General features: G+C 43.5%; 1 protein-coding gene across 6 annotated transcripts in view; it reads left to right on the top strand.

The window, feature by feature from the left end:
• Nucleotides 1-15,683, top strand: part of LOC126336662 (serine/threonine-protein kinase 26) — a 703,591-nt gene that overhangs the window by 624,951 nt on the left and 62,957 nt on the right. For all 6 annotated transcript variants that reach the window (XM_050000607.1, XM_050000604.1, XM_050000605.1 and 3 more), the window contains one exon: nt 6,160-6,384. In XM_050000607.1, coding sequence (XP_049856564.1) covers nt 6,160-6,384 — 225 coding nt within the window. The remainder of the gene's footprint in view (nt 1-6,159; nt 6,385-15,683) is intronic.

Here is a 15,683-nt window from a genome sequence, read left to right as displayed (position 1 = left end):
AGCATGCACGACCGCATGTTGCAGGTCCTGTACGGGCCTTTCTGGATACAGAAAATGTTCGACTGCTGTCCTGGCCAGCACATTCTCCAGATCTCTCACCAATTGAAAACGTCTGGTCAATGGTCGCCGAGCAACTGGCTCGTCACAATACGCCAGTCACTACTCTTGATGAACTGTGGTATCTTGTTGAAGCTGCATGGGCAGCTGTACATGTACACGCCATGCAAGCTCTGTTTGACTCAATGCCCAGACGTATCAAGGCCGTTATTACGGCCAGAGGTTGTTGTTCTGGGTACTGATTTCTCAGGATCTATGCTCCCAAATTGCGTGAAAATGTAATCACATGTCAGTTCTAGTATAATATATTTGTCCAATGAACACCCGTTTATCACCTCCATTTCTTCTTGGTGTAGCAATTTTAATGGTCAGTAGTGTAGTCAGCGCGTGCCCGAAATGGGCGTTTCAAACACATTCTGCCGCGCGGACTCCGTTGTATTATTACCACTAAGGCGCTGTTTCCTGAACAGTGTTTCATGCGCCCTCCTCTCTCCCTCCCTCCCTCCCTCCCTCCCTCCCTCCCTTCCTCCTTTCCTCCCTTCCCCTCTCTCGCCCATTCACCGACTGTTAACCAATTACCTCTTTGTTTACTTATCCTGAGGCGTATCGGAAATCTTTTATTAGCAGCCCTAAGTTACATTTTTGATGAACAGAATAGTGCTTTTGACTGAAGATGTACTAATGGAGAGCTGGCGCAAAATAACGTGGTACTGTGCAGAGACGTTTTTCAGAATGGAGAGCCACACCACGTTGCTTTATTTCTGATCTTGAAGACAGGCTTATGAAGAGTGGAAGAAAAAATATAACGACAAACTGGGGCAGGTTCTAATGTAGATGGTATCTTGAAGAACAAATCGAGAATAGAACCTGTGTCCGTATACGCCACCAAACGACGCTGCGGTTACGGGGGAAAAGCTTGTTGCTACGGTACCTCTACGGCAATAAACTTCAATTGCAGCGCTGGCGGAACGCAGGCCGAACACCTCGCGCTGTCCGTGACAGTTTTCTGAACGTTAGGTGGTGTCTGATTAGTGCACGCCTCTCACACCACCACCGTAGCGACCACTAAGAGCGTGATTGCAGGGGCACCAGCGTTACAACTCCCGTTTGCTGCCGAAAGGGTAGCTTAGTGGCAGGCGATCTGTGTCGTTTCCGGACACAAGTGTCTGTTCTCACTCAGTTTGTGCCTCAAGACACAGTCTACACTTTAAAAATAGTCCAAATTTGTCGGTACCAAGCTTACTGTTTCGCATTACCAAAATGCTTATATAGGTCACTCGCTTATTTTTCCATGCACTTGATCAAGAAGAGTTTGCGTATCCTCCGCGAGTCTGTTTTTTACACTTCGAAGGGTAATCAGCATGAAGAAATTCTCTCTCTCTCTCTCTCTCTCTCTCTCTCTCTCTCTCTCTCTCTCTCTCTCTTTTTTTTTTTTTAAAGACCCTCTGTCAACAACCTATCCCGCCGATGAAATTGACTTTCACTTTTTCACACACACACACACCTTCCGCCTCCAGCTTTGAAGGCTTTTTGTTTTCTCCCTTAAGGTGACGAACCGACCGGAACAAATCTGGGTTCTCGCAATTGATTTGGTCAACAAATAAAAGGTGCGTCACCCGTCGTACACAAGAGTCTTCTGTGGAAATTCTACGTACATGTTAAATATGTTGTGCGTTTGCTTCTTACATACTTATAGCGTAAATTGTGTCACACGCATTTAATCACGAATCCTGCACCACAATATTGCGCACTGTCCAGACGTTACCAGCTGTTGTTGCTGACGTGACACTTGTTCATAATGTTCATTTTCCAAAGAAACAGCGGCGATTGAATCCACCACTCGATTCTTACATCTCGAAAAGCAAGGATCATACAACTCACAAACCTCCACCTACCTAAAATGCATTCCATTGCCGGTAATTCGTTTAAAAGAAATTGTCGTAACAGAGCCGTATACGACGTTTTTACACGCTACATGAGTACCTTACGAAGCCGTGTGTGCGAATACCAGTACTTCTCGCTGCCGTCGCAGGTAGGCCGTAGCAAATCGGCCACAATGGGTCCCTGCCAAGGACTTATCAAATACAAATGTAGTGGCAGAAAAAGAAAGGAAAATTAGTAAGTCTTGACTACTAAACGAATCGCCATGTTGTAATCCCAAACCATATATCATACAAAGAGAGCCCGATCTTCGAATTATAACTTTTTGTGAGAGTAAGTACTTACAGGAAGCACCAGGTATATCTGACAGTATAAGAAGCCCCATGAAGAAACAAGTATAGCACATTGATGGCTACTGCACAAGCTAGTCTCAAGTGGAGCATCACCTACGAAAGAATACCTTTTGCCTTTCCGACCTTCTACTGCTTGTGCCACCTTTCTTTGTCCCACTGAGATGCACAAACAATGTGAGACGCAGGCCAGAAGAACGTAGTTCACTATTTCTCTTATAACGGAAAAGAGTACAGTTTCTTAGACCTCCCCGAATAAATGTTGACAGGCCTTTTTATTTCGGTCTGCTTGCATCACTTGTTCATGTCACACAGCGGCATGCCCAGCGAGGGGCAGGTGTATCTTGCTTCTCCAAACAGATAGATATATCATTCCGAAGAAAGCTAGAGTACGTACGGATATTGACTGGCAGCAAATGCACCCAGAGCCACCTGTCGTGAGATCTCAAAACTGTTTCGTCATCCGCCACGATATTCTCTCCCCCCATGTAGTTCAGATACTCGGTCTGCCCTTCGATGCTACCTCGTGTTCCTCACTTGGGACAGTCTCTCTCTCTCTCTCTCTCTCTCTCTCTCTCTCTCTCTCTCTCTCTCTCTCTCTCTCTGAATAATGTGACAAACGTCCCTGAATTGAACGCTAATCTGCATGTACGTTTTTATATTTAGGGAAATGTTTTGGGAAATCGTTGAATCTTAAGTAGGAGCGCTTTTGGAACTGAAGATTAACTGTTCTCTCGCCCTTAACTGAATTTCATTATCAGTAGCTCTTACATCTAAATGCCTTTTAATTTCTCCCGCTTTGCATCGTATCAGAGAAAAATTATTTTTGAACCATTAACTATAGATTAAGCATCACAATCTCACGTGTATTTTTGTCTGTTTGTGTTTGGCAGTTTTAAATGTGGCCGCAAAAAACGTTTAAACTTTGTTGTTGATACTCTTATATCCGCGCATCTTCTTCTCTTTGGATTGGATTGTTTTTGGGAAGGAGACCAGACAGCGAGGTCATCGGTCTCATAGGATTAGGGAAGGACGGGGAAGGAAGTCGGCCCTGCCCTTTTAAAGGAACCATCCCAGCATTTGCCTGGAGAGATTTAGGGAAATCACGGAAAACCTAAATCAGGATGGTCGGAAGCGGGGTTGAACCGTCGTCCTCCCGAATGCGAGTCCAGTGTGCTAGCCACTGCGCCACCTCGCTCGGTCTTCTTCTCTTTCCTTTCAGTATGAACGATGTGGTACTAACGGGTCTCTAATCCCATGATATATTGTTATTAAACCTTGGAGGACCTTTACCACATGTATGTACCTGATGTGTTACATACTCATCCAGTGCATATTGGATAATACAGGCAAATAAAAGCGGCCCGGAGAACGGAGCTCCAGGATACAAAGACACACAGCAGAGAAAATGAAAAACACTATACTAACCTGACTATAGCAGATGTAGGAAGTGCCCACCATTCATCTCTTGGCACTTTCGGGCACTTGTCAGTAAGATGCTGAAGGCGTATCGAAGCTGAACTGCTACAATTGCTGCATTCCCATCCGAAATGATCTGTTGCAGTTCTTGAAGACTGTGAACGTTGTTGCGATACACCTAAACTTTAGGGTGACCAGGGTGGCCAACTAGGGCCGCGACTAGACTGATCTCTGCTAAAAACTCTTGTCAGACGTGAAGGTTGTGCAAATGTGCTCCAAGGTTCGGCCGGCTGTATGGACAGTTTTTCCATCCTGTTGGAAGTAACTGTAGATCTTTTCCTCCCCACACATTCACGTCCATTCGCATCCACTCGTTCGGGTCACTTTTATGTGCCTCACCCTGTACACGTGAGTTTAAATTTATAAATTCCTCTCGTGCGCTGACAATTCAGGCAGTGTAGTGGACGTTGCGCTATTACGGTAACTCGTTTGTTTGCAAACTGACAAGTACTTATTCTTGGACTATTTACGATATCCGACTACTGTTTATTTTTTAATGTGGTAGAAGCGCTTTATTACAAGGTATCGCTTCCTATTATCAATTAGTTAGAATTTAAACCTCATCCATGTTCAGGTATCAAGAACCAAGTAATTAGGAGGGAGGATGGAGAGGAGGAGGAGGAGGAGGAGGAGGAGGAGGAGGATCCATTACTCCATCTTTAGAGAATGTGGGTAGAGCTCGGGGACTTCGATCCGGTCAGCAGTCACTCATTTTTTGCTTGACAGCCGTTTAAAGCTATTCGCAACTGCTTCCCGGAATCGCTACCCATGCACATCGGCGACGCACTGGACTCTGGTGACTGTGGAAAATCTTCGCCAGTCTGCCTGGCGTGCAGTTCACATGCGCTGTTTACGTATCTATCCATTGCGATGCAAAGAAACGAACATACTAACGAGAACATTACTCAGTATATAGAAAGAGTGAGCCTTTGGTTATAGACACTTCATTCCCTTCCCCAGGATAGTGCGTTCAAATTTCTGTCTGGGCAGGTGATTAAGGATTCTGTGGTTTATTTTACTCATTTAGACAAAATCCAAACCAGTCCTCTTTACTATGTCACCAGTGACTTCCTTCCCCATCCGTATCCAAATAAGCACAGTAATGAAACTTCCTGGCAGATTAAAACTGTGTGCCGGACCGAGACTCGAACTCTGAACCTTTGCCTTTCGCGGGCAAGTGTTCTACCAACTGAGCTACCCAAGCACGAATCACGCCCCGTCCTCACAGCCTTACTTCTGCGAGTACCTCGTCTCCTTCCTTCCAAACTTTACATAAGCTCTCCTGCGAAACTTGCAGAATTAGCACTCCTGAAAGAAAGGATACTGCGGAGACATGGCTTAGCCACAGCCTGGGGGATGTTTCCAGAATGAGATTTTCACTCTGCAGCGGAGTGTGCGCTGATATGAAACTTCCTGGCAGATTAAAACTGTGTGTCGGACCGAGACTCAACTCGGGACCTTTGCCTTTGGCGGGCAGATGGTAGAGCACTTTCCCGCGAAAGGCAAAGGTCCGGAGTTCGAGTCTCGGTCCGACACACAGTTTTAATCTACCAGGAAGTTTCATATCAGCGCACACTCCGCTGCAGAGTGAAAATCTCATTCTGAAAACGTACAGTATTTCTTTGTCAGTCTGTCAAATTTCTCGCAAATTGTCAAGAATGTTCCTCGCTTTAAGACTCTTACCGTCTGTTCGAGCAGTGTTGTTCTTGCTGTGAAATCTTGCATTTCCGCATGCGACATCACAAAACCGTTACACTGTGTGGCGATCGTAAGAGATACATTCGCTTCCATCATTCAGTTTACCTAATGGGACAACTACTAAGGATGTACGAATTTCGTATTTAACTAACCAACAGAGTAAATAAGGAATCGTAATTTCAGTAACCAAAAAACCAAAGGTCTTTGAATGCAAGATAATTGTCAGAATGCAGGAGATATTTTTCTTTAATAAAGTAAGTGCATATCTGGAAAGGATAGGTATATTCTTCAACTGTTTAATTAAAGATTTTTAATGAGGACCTCTGTCGTATGCTATCTTGCTTTATGATTTCTATTTGTAACGGTCTCTTTAATTGCAAATGTGCGTTGACCAAGTGGCACATTCCATCTAAAGTTTCATCAGGAAGAGAAAGCTGGGAAGCCTGTAGACATCTGATATTTTACTTAATAACTGGCATCTGTAGACATCTTCTGACTTGTAACGTAACTTGTAACTGGCACACCATTTAGTTGAAGATGTTGTCTACTATTAAAGTTGGGGTTGTTAACCCTACCTCTACATGGAGGACCAGTTAATTTTTACAAACTAGCTGGCTGTATTTGATTACTAGTGACATACCTTTCTTGATATGACAGCTTTTCTAATTGCGTTTTTTTAAAATTTCTGTTGCAGAAGGTGGACCCTGAGCTGATATTCACAAAACAGGAACGTATCGGAAAGGGTTCGTTCGGCGAGGTGTTCAAGGGGATGGACAACCGATCCCAGCAAGTTGTCGCTATTAAGATCATCGACCTCGAAGAGGCCGAAGATGAGATCGAGGACATTCAACAGGAGATCATGGTGCTGTCGCAGTGCGACAGTCCCTTCGTCACCAAGTATTTCGGCTCCTACCTCAAGGTAAGTAAGTTGGTGTGAGTCCTAAGAACATTTAGTTCCTACAGTTTGTCTCCCTGACCTACGTGGTAAAAAACTAATCGGTTTTGTAGATGGCGACCGTAGGTAGAACCGACCACCGTGTCAATGCTATGTGCATTTTGGTATCAGTTTCAGAACAATGACGTGACGAAATGAGTCCGTGACAACCACCTTCGAAACAAGTCGGTGCTACTAACACCAGTAATACACACCAACAGTTAAGAGATCTGCCTCATTTAACTTGTTCAGCATAGTACTCGTAGTTAGTCTTAAGTCGACATAGTTTCCTGCCTCTCTTTTATAGCAGTATACGTTATGCGCCCTTCCCAATCTCAATACATCAGCTATACGGATAAAATAGTTGTAAGTTACTCCAGAAATGTCTAATGTCTTGTACATTGGTATGTTTCTTTTCGAAGCTGTCGCGCGTCGTTTTACTCTGGCGTACTGAATAAAGATCTCAGATAATAAAAATCTCAGATTTTTGTGTTGGCACTTTTATTTACGTATATCAAGATATTTGAATGTTGTCCCACAACATTAAAAATAGTGCAATAAGCCTAAGGAGCCATTGACGTCACCCCGATACCACAGAGAGAATGAAGTACTTTTAGTTTCAGAATTAAGAGTGGTTTACGATGCCATTCTGCGTAGTGGCGTATGACCTTGCAACCATGAAATTAGGTACTCAATAAATTAATAAATAAATAAACAAACACAACACAACCAGTAACTGAACTTTATTTTTCGCTTGCAGGGTGAATCGGAGTCTTTGCTACATCAGTAGGTGACAGTTTCGGCTTTTACCTTGGCACCATTCATTGTTCCTAGGAAACCAATGGTTTGAGTAATTTCTGCAGTCCTGTGCAAAGGCGTTGCGTATTTCCGACGACAGATTAGCATTTTACAGTTTTGGTTTTCAACTTGGTAACATTGCTACCAAGAACGCAATGCAAGTGTCCAGGAGTGCAGCAACTTCAACACCGTTGTTTTGCTCAGTAAACATCCACAAATCTCATCTGCCGATGGAGAAAAGCCTCCGAAGTGCATTGTAGTTTAAACATACAGTTTTGAAAGCAGCCTATAAAGCATGTCAATGAGTAAAATAAAATTACATCCGCAACACACACAGGCTGTTGACCGTTGAACCATTAAGTTACATTTGAAAGGTATCTCAGAACAACTGGTGCTAAATGGGACAATAAGTAATAGTAAAGCTCTATGCCGTTTCATCGGCGATAAGTATATGGATTCTTTCCGGTAAAGCAGTAACATTAAAACGGAGGAATGTTCGTGTGGGCGCGCAGTAACACTCACAGGGGCAGAGCCGTTAAACCGATTCAATGCGAAACGGCACAAATTTGCGAGCCTTATCCGTTTTTTGATCGGGCCAGGAGAACTGTCGTACTTTAGTGCGACTCGTTAAGCCGTACACTGCAGGGCGGTGCTAGAGGGAAAAAGAACGGCGGCTGCCGGTAGCAGGTGGCAGTGGCCGGCTGGGACCTCTGAGGGTTGGAGGGAGGGAGGGCAGTCGCGTCGCCCCGGCTCCGTGCCAAGCCAGCCGGTTATTTGCTCGCGCGTTAATTTGCTGCCCGTGTGCAATTACCGTGGCGGCAGCGGCGGCGGACCACCGAGGAGCTGCCCTCCCAATTAACTTAACTTACTGTTGTAGCCGTCTTGTCTTTCACTTCTTTACGCCAAAAGCCAAGCCTGTATCAGTCGTCCCGGACTTTCGTCCTCAGTTGAATTATGACACATGGTTCTTGTATTTCATCACGATGAGTTCATAGAAATTTCAATGAGCAGTCTTTATAACATGGTCCTCCCTAAAGCCGTCGGCACACGAACCGTGCATCCGAACGTTGACCGTGCCCAGTTTCTGACGTCATAGCGTGGAATAGCACGTTCGGGAGTCTTTCCGAACGTGCAGAGCAATATCTGGCATATCAGATATTCTGAGCGTGCGTTTGAGCTTTGACAAATGAGGTGGCACAACGCCACCTCCCTTCAGTACAGAGTTGTAAGGCGCCATATTAGCATTCATTTCAAGCCTATATGTATATATGACGTTTCTGAGCACCAGCAAATTGAGTATCACTGGAAAACCCATTTTTAATTGTGTGATTCGTTCCAATAAAATAATGAGAAACATCACATTCGTGACGAAAGAATTATTGTAACGAGCGTATTATAAGAGTAGGCTATTTGAAGGCAGCGACACACTGAAGGTCCACTCAAAACACATTGTTTTTCGTACAATTTGTTAGAATTGAATTTAAATTGATAACATAATTATCTACGATTCATATTTTTAATAAGGGGAAACACAGTATTTTTAAGACATAGGAGCCTGTTGTTGGTTTAGCGTAATGAGTAGAGTCTCTGTCCAATTGTGTCTTTGTTGGGGCGGTGGTTCGTGTCTTAACACTCTCAACTTTTTTCCCCTAACATTCGCGTTTTTATTTAGTTCTGATACTTTATTGTTAGTTTAATATAAGTATATGCTATAATATGTGATGTTATGTAAATATAAGTTCACCTTTTTTTTTAGGGTTACTTTGTTCGATTGGCTTAATTACAGGACAGCTTGCGCTACTTGTATAAAGGTATTTGCTCCTTTTTCTTTTGTGCTTAGTAATTCACGTGTTGCAAAGATTCTGCTACTGGGTAGGAACAGTGATCAAGTAAGACTGACCTTGGGGTTTTACTAAAATGTAGGAATGATGAAATAAAGTTTATCTTATGCGGAGAAGTATTCCAAATTTGTACCGCACTGTTTGTAATGGAACTTTTATAACCCTGTGTCCTTATTGATTGGACATGGTACTTTCCTTTTCGTGGACGATGGAGGAAATGTGCATTTTAATAGAGCTAACGTGGGAATTTTACGCGCGCCCATTGAGTAAACAGTGTGATCTACGGACTAGAAACATCCCTCAAACTGCCGCTGGAGTTTGTTGCGATCGCGTATCCACGTTGGGGCCCACTTACCGTATGCACAAGTCGCATCGTTCCTGAGCGTTCAGCCGACGGCTTTAGCGACTGCCGAGAGATGTAGTGAAAATGATGTGACGTATCATTTCCGGTCCGTGCCTGTGTCGCTCGCCGAATGGCTAATGTGCCTACCTGAGCCAGTGTCTGGGGGAAGGTGGTGTTCTCCAACTTATGAGTGATGGACCAGTCGTGCCCTAACCCTCCCAAATGAGTTTTCGCCGCAGTCTGAATGGCTGGCTGAAAGGTTTGCCGCTGTTTTCCGACACTTGTTGTGGTAGACGTTCTAGACCAGCAACTTGCAGAATCTTAACTAGCGGGAGCAGGAAATGGCCAGTGACATTGCCTTTGTTTTGCTGTAGATTCTGATTAGCTGAAAGATCTATATGCTAAACACAAGGATGATGTGTGAAGTCAGTAAGAAAAGCAAGAAAAATGTTTGTTTCGTGTACAGCTCACCTTACTTCTCGTCGTGTCTCCTTTGAGGGAAATACACTTAGTCCAGCGATCCTTCAGCTTTTTCATCCTGCCGGAAAAATTGTCTCTCGTAATTCGGCAACATATTCGTTGATTCCAATTATCAGTTTCTCATTTGATGAAAATTTCTTCCCAGCAATCCAAAGTTCCAAGTTAGGGAAGAGCAAGAAATTACTTGTGGCTAAGTCTGACGAGTGGGGTGGATGAGGAACCAATTCAAAGCAGACTTCATGCGCTTTCGCTATTATTATCGCTGATTTGTGGGATGGTGCACTATCCTGGTGGAACAGCACTTTGCCAACCTCGGTCCGTTTCAGTCAACGCAAGTTTCAAGTGATCCAGCAGTGAAGTAAAATAGGTTCCACGTACGGTTCTACCTTTTTCGAAGTAATCAATGAGGATTATTTCCTACGAATCCCCAAAAAATTGTGGCCATCATGTTACCAGCTGACAAAATGGTCTCTGCTTTTTTCGGTGCACCTTTACCAGCCTTTGTTCATTGTTTTGTCTTTGGTGTGTAGTGATTGATCCAAGTTTCATCAACAATCATAAATCGGCGCAAAAGTCTTGCGCATTGCAATTAATCATCGCCAGACATTGTGTTGAGATATTGTGCCGGATGCGCCTTTGGTCGACTGTTAGCAATCGGGACACCCAACTCGCACACAGTTTCCTCATAGTCAATTCTCCGTGACAGATATTACGCTCTCGCTCAGTTGAGATGTCCACAGTCTCAGAAACCTCACGAATCGGCGCTCTTGCTTTACGATGTGATTGATTTTGTCATTAGTTTCCTTTGTGGTGCTCTTAGTTCGACGGCTGGAGAGTGCTTCGTCTTCTCTACTTGTCCGACCTCGTTTAAATTCATTAACCCAAAAGTAAATGGTCATGGTCTTCAATGATGGTGCAGAGTCCGCGTGAACTCGATCCCATTCAGTTTTGATTTGTGCGGCAGTCCAACTCTTCAAATGAGAATGTTAAATAACAGCACGAAATTCGGTTTTCTCCATTTTCAGTCGCAGTTGGCACACTGACCAACTCAGACAGCTGTCAACAGTGAACGGTAAGCTTTATACTGTGATATACCAATCCTTGGCATAATCAACCCAACCAGCCATGAAGGCGCAACAAAAGTGATTCACTCTTTCATGGAAATTTACCAGTCATGTCAAGCCACCCTTTCAATTTCATGGATCGGTGTGAACCACACGAAACCAACAAATCACTCGGCAGCGAGGTTAGGAAGGGTGTCTTGGACCCTGTGAGCCGGAGATGGATTTTAAAAGAGTTGGTTGTATGAAGCCGAGAGCGAGTGATCTTCAGTGCTCAGTATAGCCGCAGAATGAGTTTTTCACTCTACAGCGGAGTCTGTACTGATACGAAACTTTACGACCGTTTCTCACAGCTTTACCTCCGCCATTGAGAACTTAACGCGAAAGCCAAAGGTCCCGAGTTCGAGTCTCGATTCGGCGCACAGTTTTAATCTGCCAGGAAGTTTCGTTAGTATAACTCTATTGCTGTTTCTGAGAGAAACGGGCGATTTAACTCATTAACTTTTGCTAGGTGGACAGAGAGACATCAGCTAGCTGGAGCTAGTGATTGATAACGAGGCGCATTTGCCCTGTTCTTATAAAAGACTAAACATTTCATGTGTTCCAGTGGAAACCTGTGGCGTTTTCGTCTTTCTCTCTTTTAAGTGTAGACTGTTGTCCCGTGTTGTTTGCGGAGGAGGTGGTGGTACAATCCGGTTGCAGACAGTGTAGTGACTGCTTGCGTTGCTCGCTTCCAAATAAAATGATCTAATCTGAGAGTCTTTTGAAAGCAGTTACATTGTTACAGGGCATTGATTCATACATGTAGGTGGCGACAAATTTAACCGTCAAACGCAGGTGAAAGCGATGCTGCTAGCCTTATTTAGCGTTAGCAGATGTTTTTATATGTGGTACCTTAATACGCCCACGCATCGGTTTGTTGATTGTTGTTTCTCTGCGTCGAGCAGTCTTCTTACAAACACACCACAAACTTTACGACCTGATGTTTTCCGCACATTCATACTGCAGTGCTAAGTGGACTACTCGTGTCAATATAGATGGACTATTTTGCGTCCACACGTCAGCACCTGCCTGATGCGTAGAGGGAAAAATAAGCATTAATGACTTGGTCTTGCCACATGTGCTTGGAGGTACTAACCGACCTAAAAACATACAACTTGTAATGTCTATAATTAGTAGTCGGAAAATGATTTAAATACTTATGTAATGTTGTTAGTACATCGTCCTCAGTTACCAGCAGAAATATCTGCACTTAAACCCTTGTCACTCTTTATGTGTAGCAGTGCACAGGAATAACCGAGGTTAGCCAAGAAATGTTTCTGGCTATTGTCTTTGTCACGTTTGTAGCACGGCGCTAAGTTGCGCGGATACTGGCCGCGGTCGGGAGTTGATTCGGACGCATCCTACGTAACCTCCGTGGACAGGACGAATAGGAACAAATCAGCGTCCTGCGTGACTGGCCGTCGTGACTTAGAAACGAGACACCCAACTACCCGACTGACGGCTGCTGAAAGCATAAAACTCTCCTCCTACTGCATCACACTTTACCAAATTGTCAAGCGGGAGTAAAATTAAGGGAGAAGAGGCGATAGAACTGCTCTGCTTAAATCAGTGTCGACTGCAGGTTCAGTTAAACAAATATATTGTACCCTTAACACATTTCCAAGATGATTCATACATTTAATTAATTAGAAAGCAGTGACTGGCAAAAGTGCTATTATTGTTCGTTATCGACAGTTTGGGGGTCAGTAGACAGCCGTTGGTCAGTAAGAGAAGGAACATACACGCACAACGAGTTATTGGGATAGTGCTGCAAATAAGGTAATTATCAGAAATTCCGGGCAGTCGAGAGAGATTCTGCCCAACGGTGGTAAACGGCAGTAGAAGAGCGGAGTTTACCTTAGCGGTGGCATAGAGGCGTCGGTGGCCCAGGGGCGGTCGTAATTATGAATTTCCGTCGTACTTCTCTGATGGTCGTGAACAGCGTGCAACATGATTGTAAACTGTCTTACCCAACGAAATCAGCAGCTTCCCGAGAACACCAGAGACTATAAGCTCCCAAGTAAACCACTGCAACACGGCGCATGAGTTCTAGATTCCTATGTCCTGGACGGTGACTATTAACTGTGGAAGATGCGTGTTGCATGTAGATCATCTAGCAAACTAAGATCCTGTTCAGAATCTCGGCGCTCAGAGAAATCAGTTGACTGTCCAGAGGAGGACTACTTTGTATAGACAATCTGAGAACGCTATGCAGACCCGTTAGGTTACCTGACATCTTCTAAATGTTTTAAGCAACATCTCCGATGTATCCTTGCCCGAGGCACCGCTCAAGTTCCCAAATCGTGCTCACTTTTAGCAGCAAACACCATCTTAGTGAAAATTGCGAACATCCTAGAGGAATGGAATAACGACCCGCAAAACTTATGGAAAGTTCCCTTTGTACTTAGGTGTCATTATTACCTATTTAGTATACCCTTGTATCCCACGTAAAATTAATAACAACAATTAAACACTCATTAAGAATTCAATTTTCTAAGTTTTCTCGCTTCAAAGAGTTCCTATGCTTTAATTGCACTAATTATTTTCCTGTATACTAGCAATAAAAATGTAAAATCGTCGTGTCTGGCTGTCTGAAAATGTTAATTTCCAAAACTACTTGAATTTTCAGGGGTTTTTTCACAATAACTTGAGCGTAGCTTGGGGGCAACGTATAGGCTTCATGTAATCAGAATGGATCACAGAAGAAAGATATGGTAATTTAAAGTTTTTATCTCGTATGAAGAATTTAACGCAACGTAGGGAATACTCTTTGAAAAAGCTGTTTACTTTTTTACTTTTGAACTGCATCATATTTGTGAAGATGCTTTTATTGATTGATGGGTTCTACGTAATAAGATTCATCTTAATGAACACAATGCTTATACAGTCCTCGACGACTTTAGTCCATGCTTCCATTGTTAAATGCGAAAGTAACTCTTACCTGCTACGTTTTCACGACTAAACTGCTGAAACGATTTCGATGGAATTTGGTACGGGGATTGCTTGATCCCTGAGGAAGAACATGGACTACGTTAGGAAGTTAAAACATAGAAAAAAGACCCCTAAGTGTACGAAGTAGGGGATGGAGCATTTTTTTGCATCAGGGAATATAATCTATGTTACAAAATTATTGAATTTGTTGCATAATGTTCATGTTTTATGACGTCACATCATGCAATGGGATAATTGAGTGGTTATGAGGGGTGAGGCACATCACTAGCTATGCGTACCAGAACAGGCAGACACCTGAGGGCAGCTGACATTATTTTCACGTATAGTAGCTTAGTTACTCACCATCACTCATCGTAACAAAACTACGTATGCTAGCGCAGCCGGGGATAACAGCTAAATTATTTAATAAATTCTGCCTCCCTTAATGAATGTGGCATTACAGTGGTAACATGGGTAAAACTTGTCAATGTATTTGTATATGTCAACGTTATGTGCTATACTACAGGGTGTTTCAAAAATGACCGTTATATTTGAAACGGCAATAAAAATTAAACGAGCAGCGATAGAAATACACCGTTTGTTGCAATATGCTTGGGACAACAGTATATTTTCAGGCAGACAAACTTTCGAAATTACAGTAGTTACAATTGTCAACAACAGATGGCGCTGCGGTCTGGGAAACTCTATAGTACGATATTTTCCGCATATCCACCATGCGCAGCAATAAAATGGCGTAGTCTCTGAATGAAATTACCCGAAACCTTTGACAACGTGTCTGGCGGAATGGCTTCACATGTAGATGAGATGTACTGCTTCAGCTGTTCAATTGTTTCTGGATTCTAGCGGTACACCTGGTCTTTCAAGTGTCCCCACAGCAAGAAGTCACAGGGGTTCATGTCTGGAGAATAGGGAGGCCAATCCACGCCGCCTCCTGTATGTTTCGGATAGCCCAAAGCAATCACACGATCATCGAAATATTCATTCAGGAAATTAAAGACGTCGGCCGTGCTATGTGGCCGGGCACCATCTTGCATAAACCACAGAAAAATCCTCTGTTCTAAGGAATAAACCATGTTGTCCACAGCACACTTGCATGTTGTGAACAGCACACGCTTACAGCAGAAAGACGACGTACAGAATGGCGCACCCACAGGCTGCGTTGTCTTCTATATCTTTCACATCACTTGCTGCGCCATCTGTTGTTGAAAATTGTAACTACTGTAATTTCGAAAGTTTGTCCACCTGAAAATGTACTGTTGTCCCAAGTATATTGCAACAAGCGGTGTATCTCTATCCTGCTCGTTTAGTTTTTATTGCCGTTTCAAATATACTGGTCATTTTTGAAACACCCTGTAGATGGGTCGCAAAGCTAGGTTGGAGAGAATGGGAGAAAGATGGTACTTCGATTTCACACAGAGGGCTTCTCAGCATTAGCACCATGCAGCTTGCATTTACCGTGAATCTCCTCCCGCCCCCACCCCCGCCCCCGTGTGAAGTTCCAAGAGAATGGAAAAAAGTGCATGTGATTCCCGTGCGTAAGAATGATAAAAGAACGGAATCACAGAATTACTTATCGATATTCTTAGTTTTTGGTGCAGAATTCTTGAGCGTATTCTTGCGGAATATGTCTGTAGATGTATCAACATGCTTACCGCTCTAAAATAAAGGAACTGACTGATATTGTTGGAAATTTGTGGTAAGTCCTATGGGACCAAACTGCTGAGGTCATCGGTCCCTAAGCTTACTCAATACTTAATCTAACTTGCG

The sequence above is a fragment of the Schistocerca gregaria genome, chromosome 2 (genome assembly GCF_023897955.1).
Source record: "Schistocerca gregaria isolate iqSchGreg1 chromosome 2, iqSchGreg1.2, whole genome shotgun sequence".
Classification (NCBI taxonomy): Eukaryota; Metazoa; Arthropoda; class Insecta; order Orthoptera; family Acrididae; genus Schistocerca; species Schistocerca gregaria.
Note: the sequence above shows the minus strand (reverse complement) of the source record. Positions and strands in the feature narration are given on the sequence as shown.